At 34.0% G+C, this 13,770-nt stretch overlaps 2 protein-coding genes across 2 annotated transcripts; one reads left to right on the top strand and one right to left on the bottom strand.

Annotated features, from left to right (window-relative positions):
• The first annotated feature begins 624 nt into the window (after window positions 1-624).
• LOC122605226 (thaumatin-like protein 1) lies at window positions 625-3,141 on the top strand. The gene is made up of 3 exons (XM_043778134.1): window positions 625-903; window positions 1,649-2,324; window positions 2,862-3,141. The coding sequence occupies exons 1-3, from the start codon at window positions 837-839 to the stop codon at window positions 3,079-3,081; spliced, it is 963 nt and encodes a 320-aa protein (XP_043634069.1). The 5' UTR covers window positions 625-836; the 3' UTR covers window positions 3,082-3,141.
• A 4,838-nt stretch (window positions 3,142-7,979) lies between these two features.
• On the bottom strand, window positions 7,980-11,994 carry LOC122605580. The gene is made up of 2 exons (XM_043778543.1): window positions 11,921-11,994; window positions 7,980-11,029 (listed from the first exon to the last, which is right to left on the bottom strand). The coding sequence occupies exon 2, from the start codon at window positions 9,819-9,821 to the stop codon at window positions 9,051-9,053; it is 771 nt and encodes a 256-aa protein (XP_043634478.1). The 5' UTR covers window positions 9,822-11,029; window positions 11,921-11,994; the 3' UTR covers window positions 7,980-9,050.
• Between the last annotated feature and the right edge of the window lie 1,776 nt (window positions 11,995-13,770).

A 13,770-nucleotide genomic window follows, 5' to 3' on the forward strand; every position in this document is an offset into this window, starting at 1 on the left:
TAAACTATAAAAGTTATATGAGTGTTCTTAAAACTTTATGTTATTTCATTAGACATGTCATTCTATATACTTTCGACGAAATTTTAAATCCATAGACAGAGCCTGTCAGGTGAATTACCTCATCACCGATCGTATGACCCATCACCATCTATGATCGATCACCTCCTATGACCCATCACTCTCTATTACTTATCACTCTCATGATCTCACCACCCGGACATTTGACTAGTTAGTTATTAATCAAAATATCAAAATATAATACCATAAAATTATATGACGTAGTGAGGTAACGATATATACAAGTATATTACTAACTTCCACCTTACAATTACAAAGCAAACACCATCAACCTAAAGTGAGATAGAAAACAAGTTACCAACTTTTACAAAGTGAGCCTGATTTCAGGTTTACACCTCCCAATTCTTCCATCTCTATCCTTTATATTCCCTCTATACACATATCCATTCCCCTTATCGATACATATACTTTACTCATATATATCTATATATCATACGTTACTCTCACATTTATAATGTAAAAAGCTGTAAACCACCCTATAATACTTCGATCGTTTTCTCAATCTCCAAAAGATCTTCCTTATTGCATCACCCTTTTATCTTCTTTTCTACTCCGTACTAAAGTAAACCAAAATCGATCTCCAATTGTAGCTAGCTTCAAGTTGTATGGGTGATCAACATACAATCAAAACAATAATAATCCAATCCCGCATTTTTACTACATCAACAACAGATTATAAAACGCAAATCTTGTACTTCATTTCGTAAAACGAAGTTTTTTAACAAATATCGCATCAAAGTTGCAAATTTTTGTAAATAATGGCGACACACTCATATGCTTCTTGCATTTGCTATGCAGCCTTCATTTTCTTGGTGATTTCCGAAGGTAACCACAAGTTTACGCTTTTCGTACTAAATCTTAATTAAATTAAAGCAACATAAAGAATTTTCACATTTCGAAGAATGTGAATTTATTTTCTGAATTTTTCCATAAGCTACTATATATATCACATCAATTGAGGTAATTAAGTCAATTATGATTTGTTTTGTTAGATATACAATTATCTACAGTTTCACACAAATCCAAAAAAAATTATAACTTTTCCAAAACGATGAGACTAGAACCAAAATCCTCTTGTTTGATGGTCATGAGTACCTTCCATACCATTTGGACAATCACTATGCATTTTGGTCTCATTAAAAATTTCTATATGCATGCATGATCCATGTATAACAGCACAGTTTGTTGCCCGTTTGTTTCTATACATGTAAAATGCTCGAATGTTAATGAAAATCTGAGTTCACATGAATTCAACCTTATATCCCTTACATAGATTGTTTAACTTTTATGACAAAAAGTTAATTTAATTTGGTCATTACATAATACATCGCGTATATATAATTGCTCCATAATTTACTAGGGATGGATCGATATGATATTGACCCACAGCACAAGCTTCCATCCCCTGAATCATATTTCTATCAGATGAGTTGATCATCACCAAATTACTCTTGAAAGAGATGATTATATCAATAATCCAGTTGTATTAATACAATATATATATATATATATATATATAGCAAGTACCAATTATTTATTTTTTTGTGTTTTGATGAATTTGTAATTTCAGGAATATTAGGAAGTACATTCACTTTTAAAAACAAGTGCAATTACATAGTATGGCCAGGGCTCTTATCAAGTGCAGGCAGCACCCCATTAGATAGCACCGGGTTTGAACTCGGCCCGGGTGACTCACGTTCTTTCCAAGCCTCACCGGGTTGGTCAGGTCGATTTTGGGGCAGAACTGGGTGCACTTTTGATTCAACAGGTCAAGGAAGTTGTGCAACCGCAGACTGTGGGTCCAATCAAATATCTTGCAATGGGGCCGGTGCGACCCCACCAGCAACTCTAGCAGAGTTTACAATCGGGTCATCAAATAATCCTCAGGATTTCTACGACGTGAGCCTAGTGGACGGATATAACTTGCCAATGGCGGTGGATGCAAATGGTGGGACCGGTGAATGTGGAACGACAGGATGTGTGACTGATTTGAACCGAATGTGTCCAGCTGAGTTACGGGCTATAGATGGGCAAGCGTGCAAAAGTGCGTGTGAGGCTTTTGGGAATCCGGAATATTGTTGTAGCGGGTCGTTTGGATCGCCAGATACTTGTCGCCCATCGGTGTATTCACAAGTGTTTAAATCGGCTTGCCCGAGATCATATAGTTATGCTTATGATGATGCTACAAGTACATTTACATGTACCGGTGCGGATTACACCATTACATTTTGTCCTACATCAACAAGGTAATTAAGATCCTGTCACTTGATTAAAAAAAACAAAAAAAAAGAATTTGCTCATGTTACTCAATATACGTAAAATAAAACTGAATTTGGTCACATAACTGTAAAATAGAAATCATCTTCTAAAACTATCATTTACTATTAGTCAAAACCAGCAATTTGTTACCAATAATCAATATATCATTATACGGTAAGGTGTCTTGTAATGTTGAATGCTGACAGAAACAAAAACCTAACTATCAATATTATTTGGTAACACATTGTTAGTTTTGACAATAATTGAAAGATGCATGATTTCTACTATCGGTAATTTTGGCAAATATATCTATTTTCGATAATGTGACCAAATTTTGTTTCTATTTGAAGGCATTTACCAAGGCTATAACTTTGATAATCCTGTTTTATCCTTCTTCTTTTTTTCCTTTTTTTGGTGGTTAAATTTCATATGAAATATAAAAATGGGTTTTTGGTTAGAAATAGTCTCATCGGTCTTTCTAATAATGTGAACACATATTGATATTTTTGTATAACTATTTTTAGCCAAAAATCATCGAATGATCCATCGGTACCAACGACAGCAGGAACCGGCACGGCAAATGCTTCACCAATCTTTACAAGAGCACCTGAACCCGAAGATGATCCAAACGGGCCATCATGGCTGCCAAGTTTTGCAATTGGAGGAACATCAACGCTAATTTCCGATTATGCCCTCACATTGACATTGATTTCATTTATTTTTCTTTGTTTCTTTCAATTATGAGACTGAAAATAATTTGATTCAAGCGAGAATTGTAATTATATAACTGAGCAATTTTGTATAGATACGTTGTTCTAAAATTACTTCATCAAATTCATTTATCTTGCAAAACAATGATTCAATATTGGCTCATTACCTCCTCTTAGAGATATTTATGATTATTTCACTTTTAAGATTTTTAAGCTAATTTTTTAAAAAGTTCTAGTTTATAATTAAAGCGTACGTTAATTTTACAAATCTACAGTGCCTTTGGCAAGTTAATAGTAAATTATTAGTTACGTTTTAAAATTATTATATGATAGATTCCAATAATGGGTTTATGAATATCAGTTGTTACTTGTTAGGATCATGGTCGATGTTTCACTCGTTTTTATATTTGGATAGATGAAGTTTAGAGAGTACATAGACCCATCGGAACCTCGATCAAATGATCATATGACCACACAATATGACCAAGGCACATCCATGTAAAAGTCGGGTGACTAAGAAAATAGAGGGGAATTCCGAATTGTAGATTTGTAGAGCCATCACAAAGACAACTAATAATTCACGGGACATTTGATTCAAACTTTCTATAATTAGATGAGTTTTGTTTTAGTGACATGGAAATCAATATTAACGAGATGCACGAGATGGGTACCCACACAATGCGACAGCGCTACCGTTAACGGGTGGTGGTGGTAATGATATGGTTATATACTAATTTAAAAGTAATTGATCTAAGTTATTATATGGTTAACGGATGTATCTTTTCTAAATAATTGATTAAGAGTTTTATAAAGATATTAGGTGAAAATATTTAAATTAATGAATAAAATAAAGATAGTTTGAATAAATATGGTTAAAAAATTTTGAAGGATATTTTAGATGAATTTAGTGTGTTTGTAGAGAATGTATTAAAACTTAAGATTATTTTGAGTATTTCAAAGATGGAAAGTTAAAATGAGAGGAGAATAGTTTGTTTTATAATGGAGTATAGATAAGTACAGTTATATGTTTCATTAATCATTTAGTCTTGATGTCCGGCCTTATGTTATACTGATTGACTATGTATATTTTTTTATGCATGTTCATCATGAGTTTTTTTTATATCTTTGAGCAAATATAGATCTTAATTTAGCTACTTTTTCATGTGATATTAATCGTAATCATTACATTTCTATATCTAAATACCATTTTTTAAGTATTGGTTTGTAAGTCTAGGTAGATGGATATTAGATACTCAACATTGTTACAGTGACAAATATATACATGTTTTCTCTAGTTCTTTATGATTTTCCTTCCTTTAGACAAAAGTATAGCAATTGATAAGTTTTGCGTATTCTTAGAAGGGAAGATTAGGCCTAATCATTACAATTGAGAGGGTGAAAGGATCAACTTAATTATAGCCATTAAAGATGGCAAAGGCATCTTAATATATACGAGTACTTGTTTATTTAATTTATGGACGGTTGTATATAAAATACTCCCTAACTTGTGGGGTGGTGGTATGTTTTTAATTTTATAACTATACTTTTGTGAGCGATCATCTCCGACAGTCAAGCTTTGTGTAATCTACACTTTAGTGACATATAATTTCACTCTTTTGAGCCTTTTGTTGGTGTAAAGTTTTGAAAGTGTTTACTGTTTACTAGTTTTTATTTTAATAAATAAATAAATGGGCCGTACTCCTTGGTCCGTAAGGTTATGGTTAAACAAAAAATAAATGTTGTACATGTCGATTGAAAAATATATATTTAAAAAACGATTACTTTTTATTGAATAGTATTTACTGGGTGTTAATAATATTAACCGTTATGACTATACTTGGCAAATTCTTAAGATAAATTAACAAAATAGACTGATCAAATAGTATATAAGACGTGTCTGTATGGATTAAGAGCTGTTTCCTTATAGCCCAATAAATAAAAGAAAAACAGTCATGTTTTGGGCTTCTTTTCTAAAATAAAGTATTATGACTTTCTTTTCTAAATTAAAGTATCGTATAATACATATTTACTTTAAAAATACACATAGCTTTTTTTTCTTTTTTGGTAAAGTTAGTTTCGATTCAGACGTTGTGAAGACGTACAATTTTAACCAACAAATCGTTGGACCTCCAACTCTTTCCTTATGGAAAATATCTTGAGATGAGAAACCCAAGAATCGATCGAACCCGAGACCTTGGGGAAAACTCACCTCCGAGGCCCACATAGTGGATTTAAAGGATACCTCTGGCCAACCCACCTAAGTGGAGTGGGTTACACATAGCTTTTTTGATACATATAACCAATTAATCATCATACTATCCACGAATAAGATATTATCTATACTCATCAGTGTCTGTCTATTGGTTCATATATGTAAGTGAATATCAATTTTAAGACAATGCAAAATAGAAACATAAACATTTAACGAGTTAAGACTGAAAGAATATTTATTTCATTATTTCTTATACATAGATACTAAATTTTAGTCCTGTGTCAAATACACGGGCTTACAATTTTATCAATATTAGATGTTAGTTTATTATGATTTAAAAGTTAGTTTACAATTTTTAATAATAAAAAATTGATTTATATTATAAAATTTTGAGTTTTATAGTGAAATATTTTTTAAAATATGTTAATCGAAGTTGTTTACTATGACATATATAAAAATATTTGAATATTACAAAATCATTATATGTTCATCAATGTTGTAGATTGTGACATACTTAGCGAGTTAGCGACGGGTTGATAAGCTAGTAAGTTATTATAACAACTATCTTTTAGTATATTAAAAAAAAAGATTTTATGAAAGAAAAAAATTAGTAATAAAATGTTGAATTTTTTTTAATTAATTAAACGATGAAAATCTAAAACAAAATTCTCAAGTTGATAATTACAAATTGTAATAATTATAGATTAAGTATCCAGGTAAAAAGTGTGAATTATTGATGGAAAAAAAATATAAATTAAATATTTAGTGAGAATAAAAAGTGTAAATTATTAATTGAAAACAAAAAAGTGTAAATTAGTGAAATTTTTTATATAAATATAATATAATAATATATTTAGATAATGATTAGTAGGATTTTTGATTTATTATTAAATTAATAATGACATTATTAATTTCTAATTTGATAAAATCGAAGGTTGTGATTGATTAATATATAAGCTATTAGGTCAGTTGTTTTTAATATATATAAAGATAAAAGATAAAAATTACAAATCCACACAAGATCAACACAAATTTAGTAAATATTTACCATCAAACTGGAATTCGCAATATATTAGTTGGTGGATTATCACATATTTCACTAGGATGAAAGTCATTATAGGTTTTCGCTACCTGCTATTCTAAATATCTAATCAAAATTAAAACATTTCGATGGATTTTTCTTTTTTAGTTGTGTACAAATGTATCTTCTACAGTAAATTATAGAGATTAATCAGATCATTATACATATTGAATTACCAATTTATGGTAGGAATAAAATATTTTGAAAACCTGTAGAATAACCCAGAACGCTACACCATATCACATGGATTTCTCATCTCACCAAGGTCGCACCTGAACAATCCCTGTTATACACTTATACCCAACAGATGTTATTCAAGATGTAGTTTCCAAAATATGTTATTCAAAAAATGCAGTTTCCAAAAGATGTTATTCAAGATTTACCATCCCCGCCTAGGACGATCCCAACACCCCTTTATTCATAAAAGGAGTGGAAAGATGAGAATAGGCAACACCAGACCCACCTTACCCTCCATGTTGAGTGGCATCTGAGTGAAGCCTATGTTGAAGCCTCTTGACACCGAACAGGCCACTGTCACACGCATTTCGTCGCCAAGCACCATGTCAAACAATGCTGAGCCCAGCACCAACGCATAGCGCATGCTCTTAGAGGCAGCAGAACAGTCAAACTGGGTTGGATAAACAGAAACATGTTCTAATATTTTCATCCATTTTTTACATCTTTAAGATTTAAAAACATGTCCTCATAACATACGTACGATTTGTTTTTGTATGTCGATAAAACTAGATGCCTTTGGGCCCTTTCCTCTTTTAGCCAACTCTAGCTCATTTGACTATAACATTACGAAATCAGCCTATTTACATGTAACTAGTTCAAAATTGCCATCTATAGTTAAACATCAAGCCACAAATTCCAGATCCAGGACCAAAAGCCATCATCAAACTTGGGACAGAAAAATACACAAAAGTTGACTAGTTGGAAACTACATCTTTTATTCGTGGTTGCGCAACAAAGGGGACGACTATCACTGTGATACGTATCAAAGTAAATAAACAGATAGTACTTACAATTCGAGAAGTAAGCGGTCTCCTTTTCCTGTTATTAGAGAAACAGGGATCTCCAAGAAGTCTAAAACTCCATTCAATATAATAACCATATTCAGATTACAATAATAAAGCTCTATATATAAACAATCCCTAACTTGTTCCCTAAGACTTACCTAAGTAAATAGATCCTAATAATACTTTCCTAACTATAAAATATCCCTAACTAAAATAATATATATAACCTGCTAATAATAATAATAACAATAATAAGGATCGTATCACACTGTTACACACTTATACCCAACATCACACAGAAATGCATCCAGATATAAATATAAAAAAGAGGTGATGTGTACACCAAATTTGTTGATGTGCACATTTTATTAACGTATTTAACGTATCGTGAAGTGTGCTTTATGCTGATGCACACAGAATAGGTTTGGTATACAAATAACCTGTAATCGGAAAATATGGTTCATATAAAAGTATTAACAGCAACATGCTAATACTAAATCAGTACAGGTACATTCATTACATTAATGTACCTATATGCAGTTTTCAAATGCACCAGCCACATGTATTGAAATATATAGTAAGCCTATAAAAGCCTATAAAACGAACTCATGAAAAGAAAACCACTAATAGACCACTGTTTCTAGCTTTCTTTGATATATATGGAGAAGAAATTACAACTCTATGTGAACAAAGTTTTGAAAGGAAAATTTAGAAATAAATCACTATAAACCTATTTTCTTTTGCCAATTAATCTCATGAATAAGATTATACCTGATTCCACCTCCTCTACGTTCCCGAAAACCTAAGACCAACAAGTTGCTAAAGGTCTTTTTATATAAAATTGTGCCAACACCCCCTCTAACTAAAAGTTAACAGCGCGCCTACTCTATAACTATCGCTATATTAAAACTGATAAAAAGAGAGAGGGGGCCAGATCAACATGAATAAAGACAAACCTCCTTTAATTGCCATGATGGTGGTTGATGCTTGTAGTTCATCGGGAATAGCTCCCATCCACTATAAGGTTCTTCGTGTTTCCCTCCAATAACCGAACTCAAAGAAGCTTGATTGTGGTTGAAAAACTGTGTCAACCCACCATTATTCTCCCGATTTCCCATTTCCGACAAGAAAGCAGAGTTCAAATCGAAGTTATTATGTGATGGGCCAGCACCCATTGAGCCAGATGGTGCCCCTGTTGCAGCCATGTTGAAAAGAAAAGGTTGTGTTGGATGAGAAAAGGTAGGTGGAATGAATGGTACGATAGGTGATCCTCTTGAAACAACCATGTAAGAAATTGGTGCACCGGGTGCTCCATACACTGGTCCCATTGCAAAACCATTGTGTCCATAACCATAAGAAGGTATATTACCATAAGGCATGGAAGATCCAAGCGTCAAACCAGACCCCAGTCTCCCCAAACTAAAATCCACTGAAGGTTCAAAAATCCTTCCATTAAGCTGACGGGATGGAGGAGGAATATTTTCCTTTCGGTTTACCTCAACTTGGGTACCAAAAATGGAAATAACAGATTCAACTCGTTTATTGTCGAATAACTTACCGAGAAAAGGATTATCCAATGAAGTATTATTTGGAGCAGTTGAGTAATCATTTAAATTCAAATCAACGTTCCTAAAAGAAGGCTGCATTGAAGATGATGACGAAGATACAGATGGATTCTGAAGCCCATTTTACCTCAGAGACGTTACCCTACCATCCCTTTTCCAATCCAATGAAATAATGCCCGCATTCCCGTCCCCGGGACTATTAAGATCCAACTGCAGTTTCTCATTTTTGTCTCGGGATAGGAAATCTTCAATTTCATCCTCACTGCCTTCAACCATGTTCAAAACAAAATCAAGGTGATTTAAATGTTGGTTTGAGTTATTGTGACTTGAGGACGATGAAAATGTCTTTTCACCTTCAGGGATCCGTCTAAAAGCACTGGTGGCGGCTGACCCTTTCCAACCAAGAGTTCCTTCAAATTGCAAAGGAGCAACAGGTAGTCCACCCGCTGCAGCAGCCCTGGAAGCGGAGACAACTGAAATTGGGGTTAAGACCGGATCCACTTGACTGCTAGTATCTACATAAGTAACTTCTTGATTCAGATCAAACCCAGAAAAGCCTTTTTCAGTATTAGCAGCCAGTTCTTGACCCATCTCCGGAATATTAGTAGTCGTTAAATCATGTGTTTCTACATCATCCATGGGTTCAGCTGGACTAGGTGAACCCTTTGAAGATGGTCCAGGCACAGGTCCAGGTCCAAATGAAACCTCCTGACCTGGGCCACCAGCCGATTGTTCTTTGTCATCTGTAGAAGTACTGCAACTTTCTTCTCGGGAATCAACTTCTCTCTCCACTTCATTAGCAAATTGCCTTGCAAGCTCTAATGGATCCACCATTCCATAATCCAATTCCATATGAGATGGCCTCTTAGTAATAAAATCATCTCGAATTTTCATTGAAAATTCAGAAAAACCTGATGCTCTCTTGCTACTTGAATCATCCTCACTCTCAATTCCAACATCTTCCTTTGTATCTTCACCATCCTCGTCACGTTCAGTATTTAATGTAGTTTTAGGGTTCTCTGCACCAGGTGATTCTTGCAAACCTCCGCCACTAGAATCACCAATTCCACTAGTGGTATGATATTCCAATGTGGTTTTTGATGGTCGGAAGATTGGGGTTCCCCACCATCCACCATATATTCATCTTTGTCACCGGTGTCTTCCATTAATTCAGTCTTCGTAGTGGACTCCAAAGCATGGTCAACTTCGGTAGTTGAAGTCATTTCAACTGTACCTTCATCCAAAGGCTTGATCTCCTGCTTCTCATTCGCATCTTCCAAAGGCCTAATAATTCCAGTTACAGCAGTAGTTTCTGAGCTAAAATTCTTGTTTTCATCCTCGGGTATTTCCACTTCAGATGCCATAACAATTTCCTGTGTTGCTATCTCTTCTTTTGTTTCTATTTCTTGTCGAACAGTATCAGTATTTATTTCCTGCATTTGTTCAGCATTATTTTTCTTTATCATTTTCATCAGGAAAAACAACAACGGGATTGACGTCTGTTGGAACTACATCAATGTTCTGAACTGGGGTCCACCTATCACAAAGAGCTTTAGCTTTCTCCTGAATCACTAAACTACTATGACTAAGAAGACCCTGCATGGTCTTTACAATTCCAGAATCCAAGGAAATACGGTTGTGTAACTGGAGCTTCTCAAGTGCCCGTAACAATGGAATGATAAACTTTTCCAACGAAGCATTTCTTATCATTTATAAACTTCTGAGCATCGTTGAGCCATTTATCAATGAAACAGATTCCATCTAATTAGACGAAAAGATCAATACACTCTTTATTCTTAGTGGTTGCAATAGTTGTTGCAACAGTAGACCATTGTCGGATTGCTTCACCAATATTTTTCAGGATATTTTCTTTCTTGTTCTGCATAATGGTGAGGAGGTCCTTAACTCTGTCTGGAGTAGTGAGCCCATTTTCTAACTCGTTAGAGGTAAAGAAGTCCTCAAGTGTCATATTAGTTTACTTAAGTGGTTACTGCTTCCAGAATGGACCCATATAACCAGTATGCTAGCACACCACTTCACATCATTGAGGAGTCATAAGCATAACCACCCAATAAATCAACTTACCAAGGTATCCTGTCATCCTAAAAAAATAAAAGAATCAGATGAATGACAGCACCATGTTAAGCAGTTCAAGAGAGTCTGGAAAAGCAATACTTAAATACGATGGACAGAACTTGCGAACATGATTAGGCAATAACATTAACAGTTATGCACAGGCCATCTACAAAAACAAGAGGCGACGGGATGGATGGGTTGGGTAATGGGTTAAACTGGGTACAAGGTTCAAATGGACCAAGCCAAACTGAGTCGGTTTGGCCAACCAACCTTCCTAAAACTTATTAAATCATGATTGCATTAAGTATGATTACAATCAATAAATTTTTTACAATAACATCCCAAATCCTTGAATAAAGTGACTTAGGAGATTTTATGCATTAGTTATACTTCTAGCTCATGTAGGGTTTAATCACAGGACTTATGGGTAAGGTTTATGTAGCTGCACATGAAAGCTTTAACCACGGTATTGATGGGCAATGCTAATGTCAAAGCATCCAAAGTAATTATCTTTCTAATAAAAAGTTAAGCTAATCACTAAAAAGAAAGTCCCTTGGTAAGTTGGCATCCAAGAACTTTAGGTTATAAAACAACATAGTTTATCTCAGACTAGGAGTGCGGCTCACTAAATGAATATCAAAACAGGCAAAAACATACAGTTCTAGGAATTGAGCATAAAAGAACCTTCCGATAAGTTACATTAACAAAAGCAAGGACATTAAATTGTGACGGTTATCTACCTAAGAGCCACTAAATTGAGGTTATTTATACATTATATGTCCCCAAGTATACAACAAAGTTGTAATTCAGTTTTGACAAATGACAAGTGAGTGTAGCAAAAAGTTATTTTCATCAAACTATGCATTCTCTCAATGAACTTTCAAGAATGTAACTTCAACTACAAAGAATTCACTTACAATATGACTACGCATACACTATCCAACAATGATTCCATCCAACAGAAGGTTAAGAAGCTTCCTATCTGCTTTAATGTAGCGGGCGTGAGATGGTTTTCATAGCGGTCAGCGATGTGATGACTTTTTGTGGTAGGTAGTGAAAGGGGGAGGAGGAGGATGAACTGTGAGTTGGGGTTTTTTGTTATGTGTTTTTGTGTGAGGAATAGTAGAGGTTGAATTTTTTTAAGGGCATTTACTGTAAATAAGCATGTGTTAAGATGGAGGGTAAATTAATAATCATGTGTTAAGATGGAGGGTAAATTAGATATATCATGTTCTTAAACTTAAGAGGGGGATCGGTTTGTTTTATAAGAAAGAATAGATAAGTAAATGACTAAATTCACTCTAAATATTCTTTTAAATATACTTTTAAATAACAATAGTGAAGAAACATTAGATTATATTGAATTTTGTGCATTTTATCTCTCTACAAAAAGAACAAAAAGAAAGTATAGAATTAATAATATATATATATATATAGTGATTGTGTGTCTGTGTTTTGAATTGTGTTGTTAGTTTTAACAAAAGTGAAGACTAAAAGAGAGATTGATGGAATGTTCATGTCTTTCTTTCTTTATAAAAAAGGTAAAGAATTTCCTAATGGGATAACTTTAAGGAACTCCTTCCAAAAAAATATCTTAATTAGCTAATTATTATGTTTCTTAAGGGGCACCTATTGTTTATTTTGTTTTTTAACTCATCTCTCTTTCCTACTAAAAGAGCTTAAGTGATGATCTCACGTAAGCTTACTTGTCAAATGCTTAAGACACTTTCAAGAGATTACACCTTATATAGACCTAATTGCTTATGTCACAATGTGTTTACGGTATAAAGATTTGTATATATATATATATGTAGCTTTAATCTTTGATATTTGTGTGTGTATGTATTTTCCAAGATTAGATTTTAGGTTTATTTTATATTATATAGGTCTGTACTTAAGGCAATGTTAAGATCATGACAAAAAGTAGAGGTATAATCAGTTCAAAATTTGAGTTTAAGTCACTTACATTTAGAGTAAATATATATATATATATATATATTGAGCGGGAATATTGGTGCATAGGGATAAAGGATATGATTTACTTCCCTAAGAGTGGTGGGAGTGGAGGCGGGGAAGACAGCGGGCCCGAGTGGGGTGAATTGGGCACACCGCCGCCGGGTGTTTGGGGTGGGGAAAAAAGGAACGGAATTGGGGTAGCTTCACCGAGGAGAGAAAAACCAGGTGGGGACCGTGCGCAGGAAAATGAGCCAATCGGAGGACGCCACGTGGCATGTTGACCAAGCCCAACGGCTAGAAACCAGGTGGGGACCGTGCGCAGAAAATGAATGTTTTTTTATGTTTTAAGTTTATAGAGTAAAAATTAATGGAAATAAAAATGATGATTTGGAAATTAGGGTTGGGGTGAGTGGCGCCACCATTTTGGGGTGATTTGGGGTGAATTGGGAAAGTTTGAGGTGGAGGGTTTTTATTGGAAGATGGTGATGTGGAAATTTGGGGAATTTTGGGGTTGGAGAAACCACTCCCACCCCCCTAAAGTGTCTGACAATCCCCTCTCTCACACACACAAGATTAATTACACTAAGGCTGCATTCTGGAGTTTAATTTAAAGGAAAAGAAATGAAAAGATTGGATAGGGAAAGAAAAGAAAAGAAAATATAGAGTTAGTCATGTTCCCGAGTTGGAAAGAAAAGAAAGGGAAGAAGAAAAATTATAAATTTACAATTATGTCCTCTCCTTTATCAAACCATACATACTCAAACAAAAACACACTATAATTGAATAATAAACATACGTAAGCTATGTATAG

The sequence above is a fragment of the Erigeron canadensis genome, chromosome 6 (genome assembly GCF_010389155.1).
Source record: "Erigeron canadensis isolate Cc75 chromosome 6, C_canadensis_v1, whole genome shotgun sequence".
NCBI classification, from domain to species: Eukaryota; Viridiplantae; Streptophyta; class Magnoliopsida; order Asterales; family Asteraceae; genus Erigeron; species Erigeron canadensis.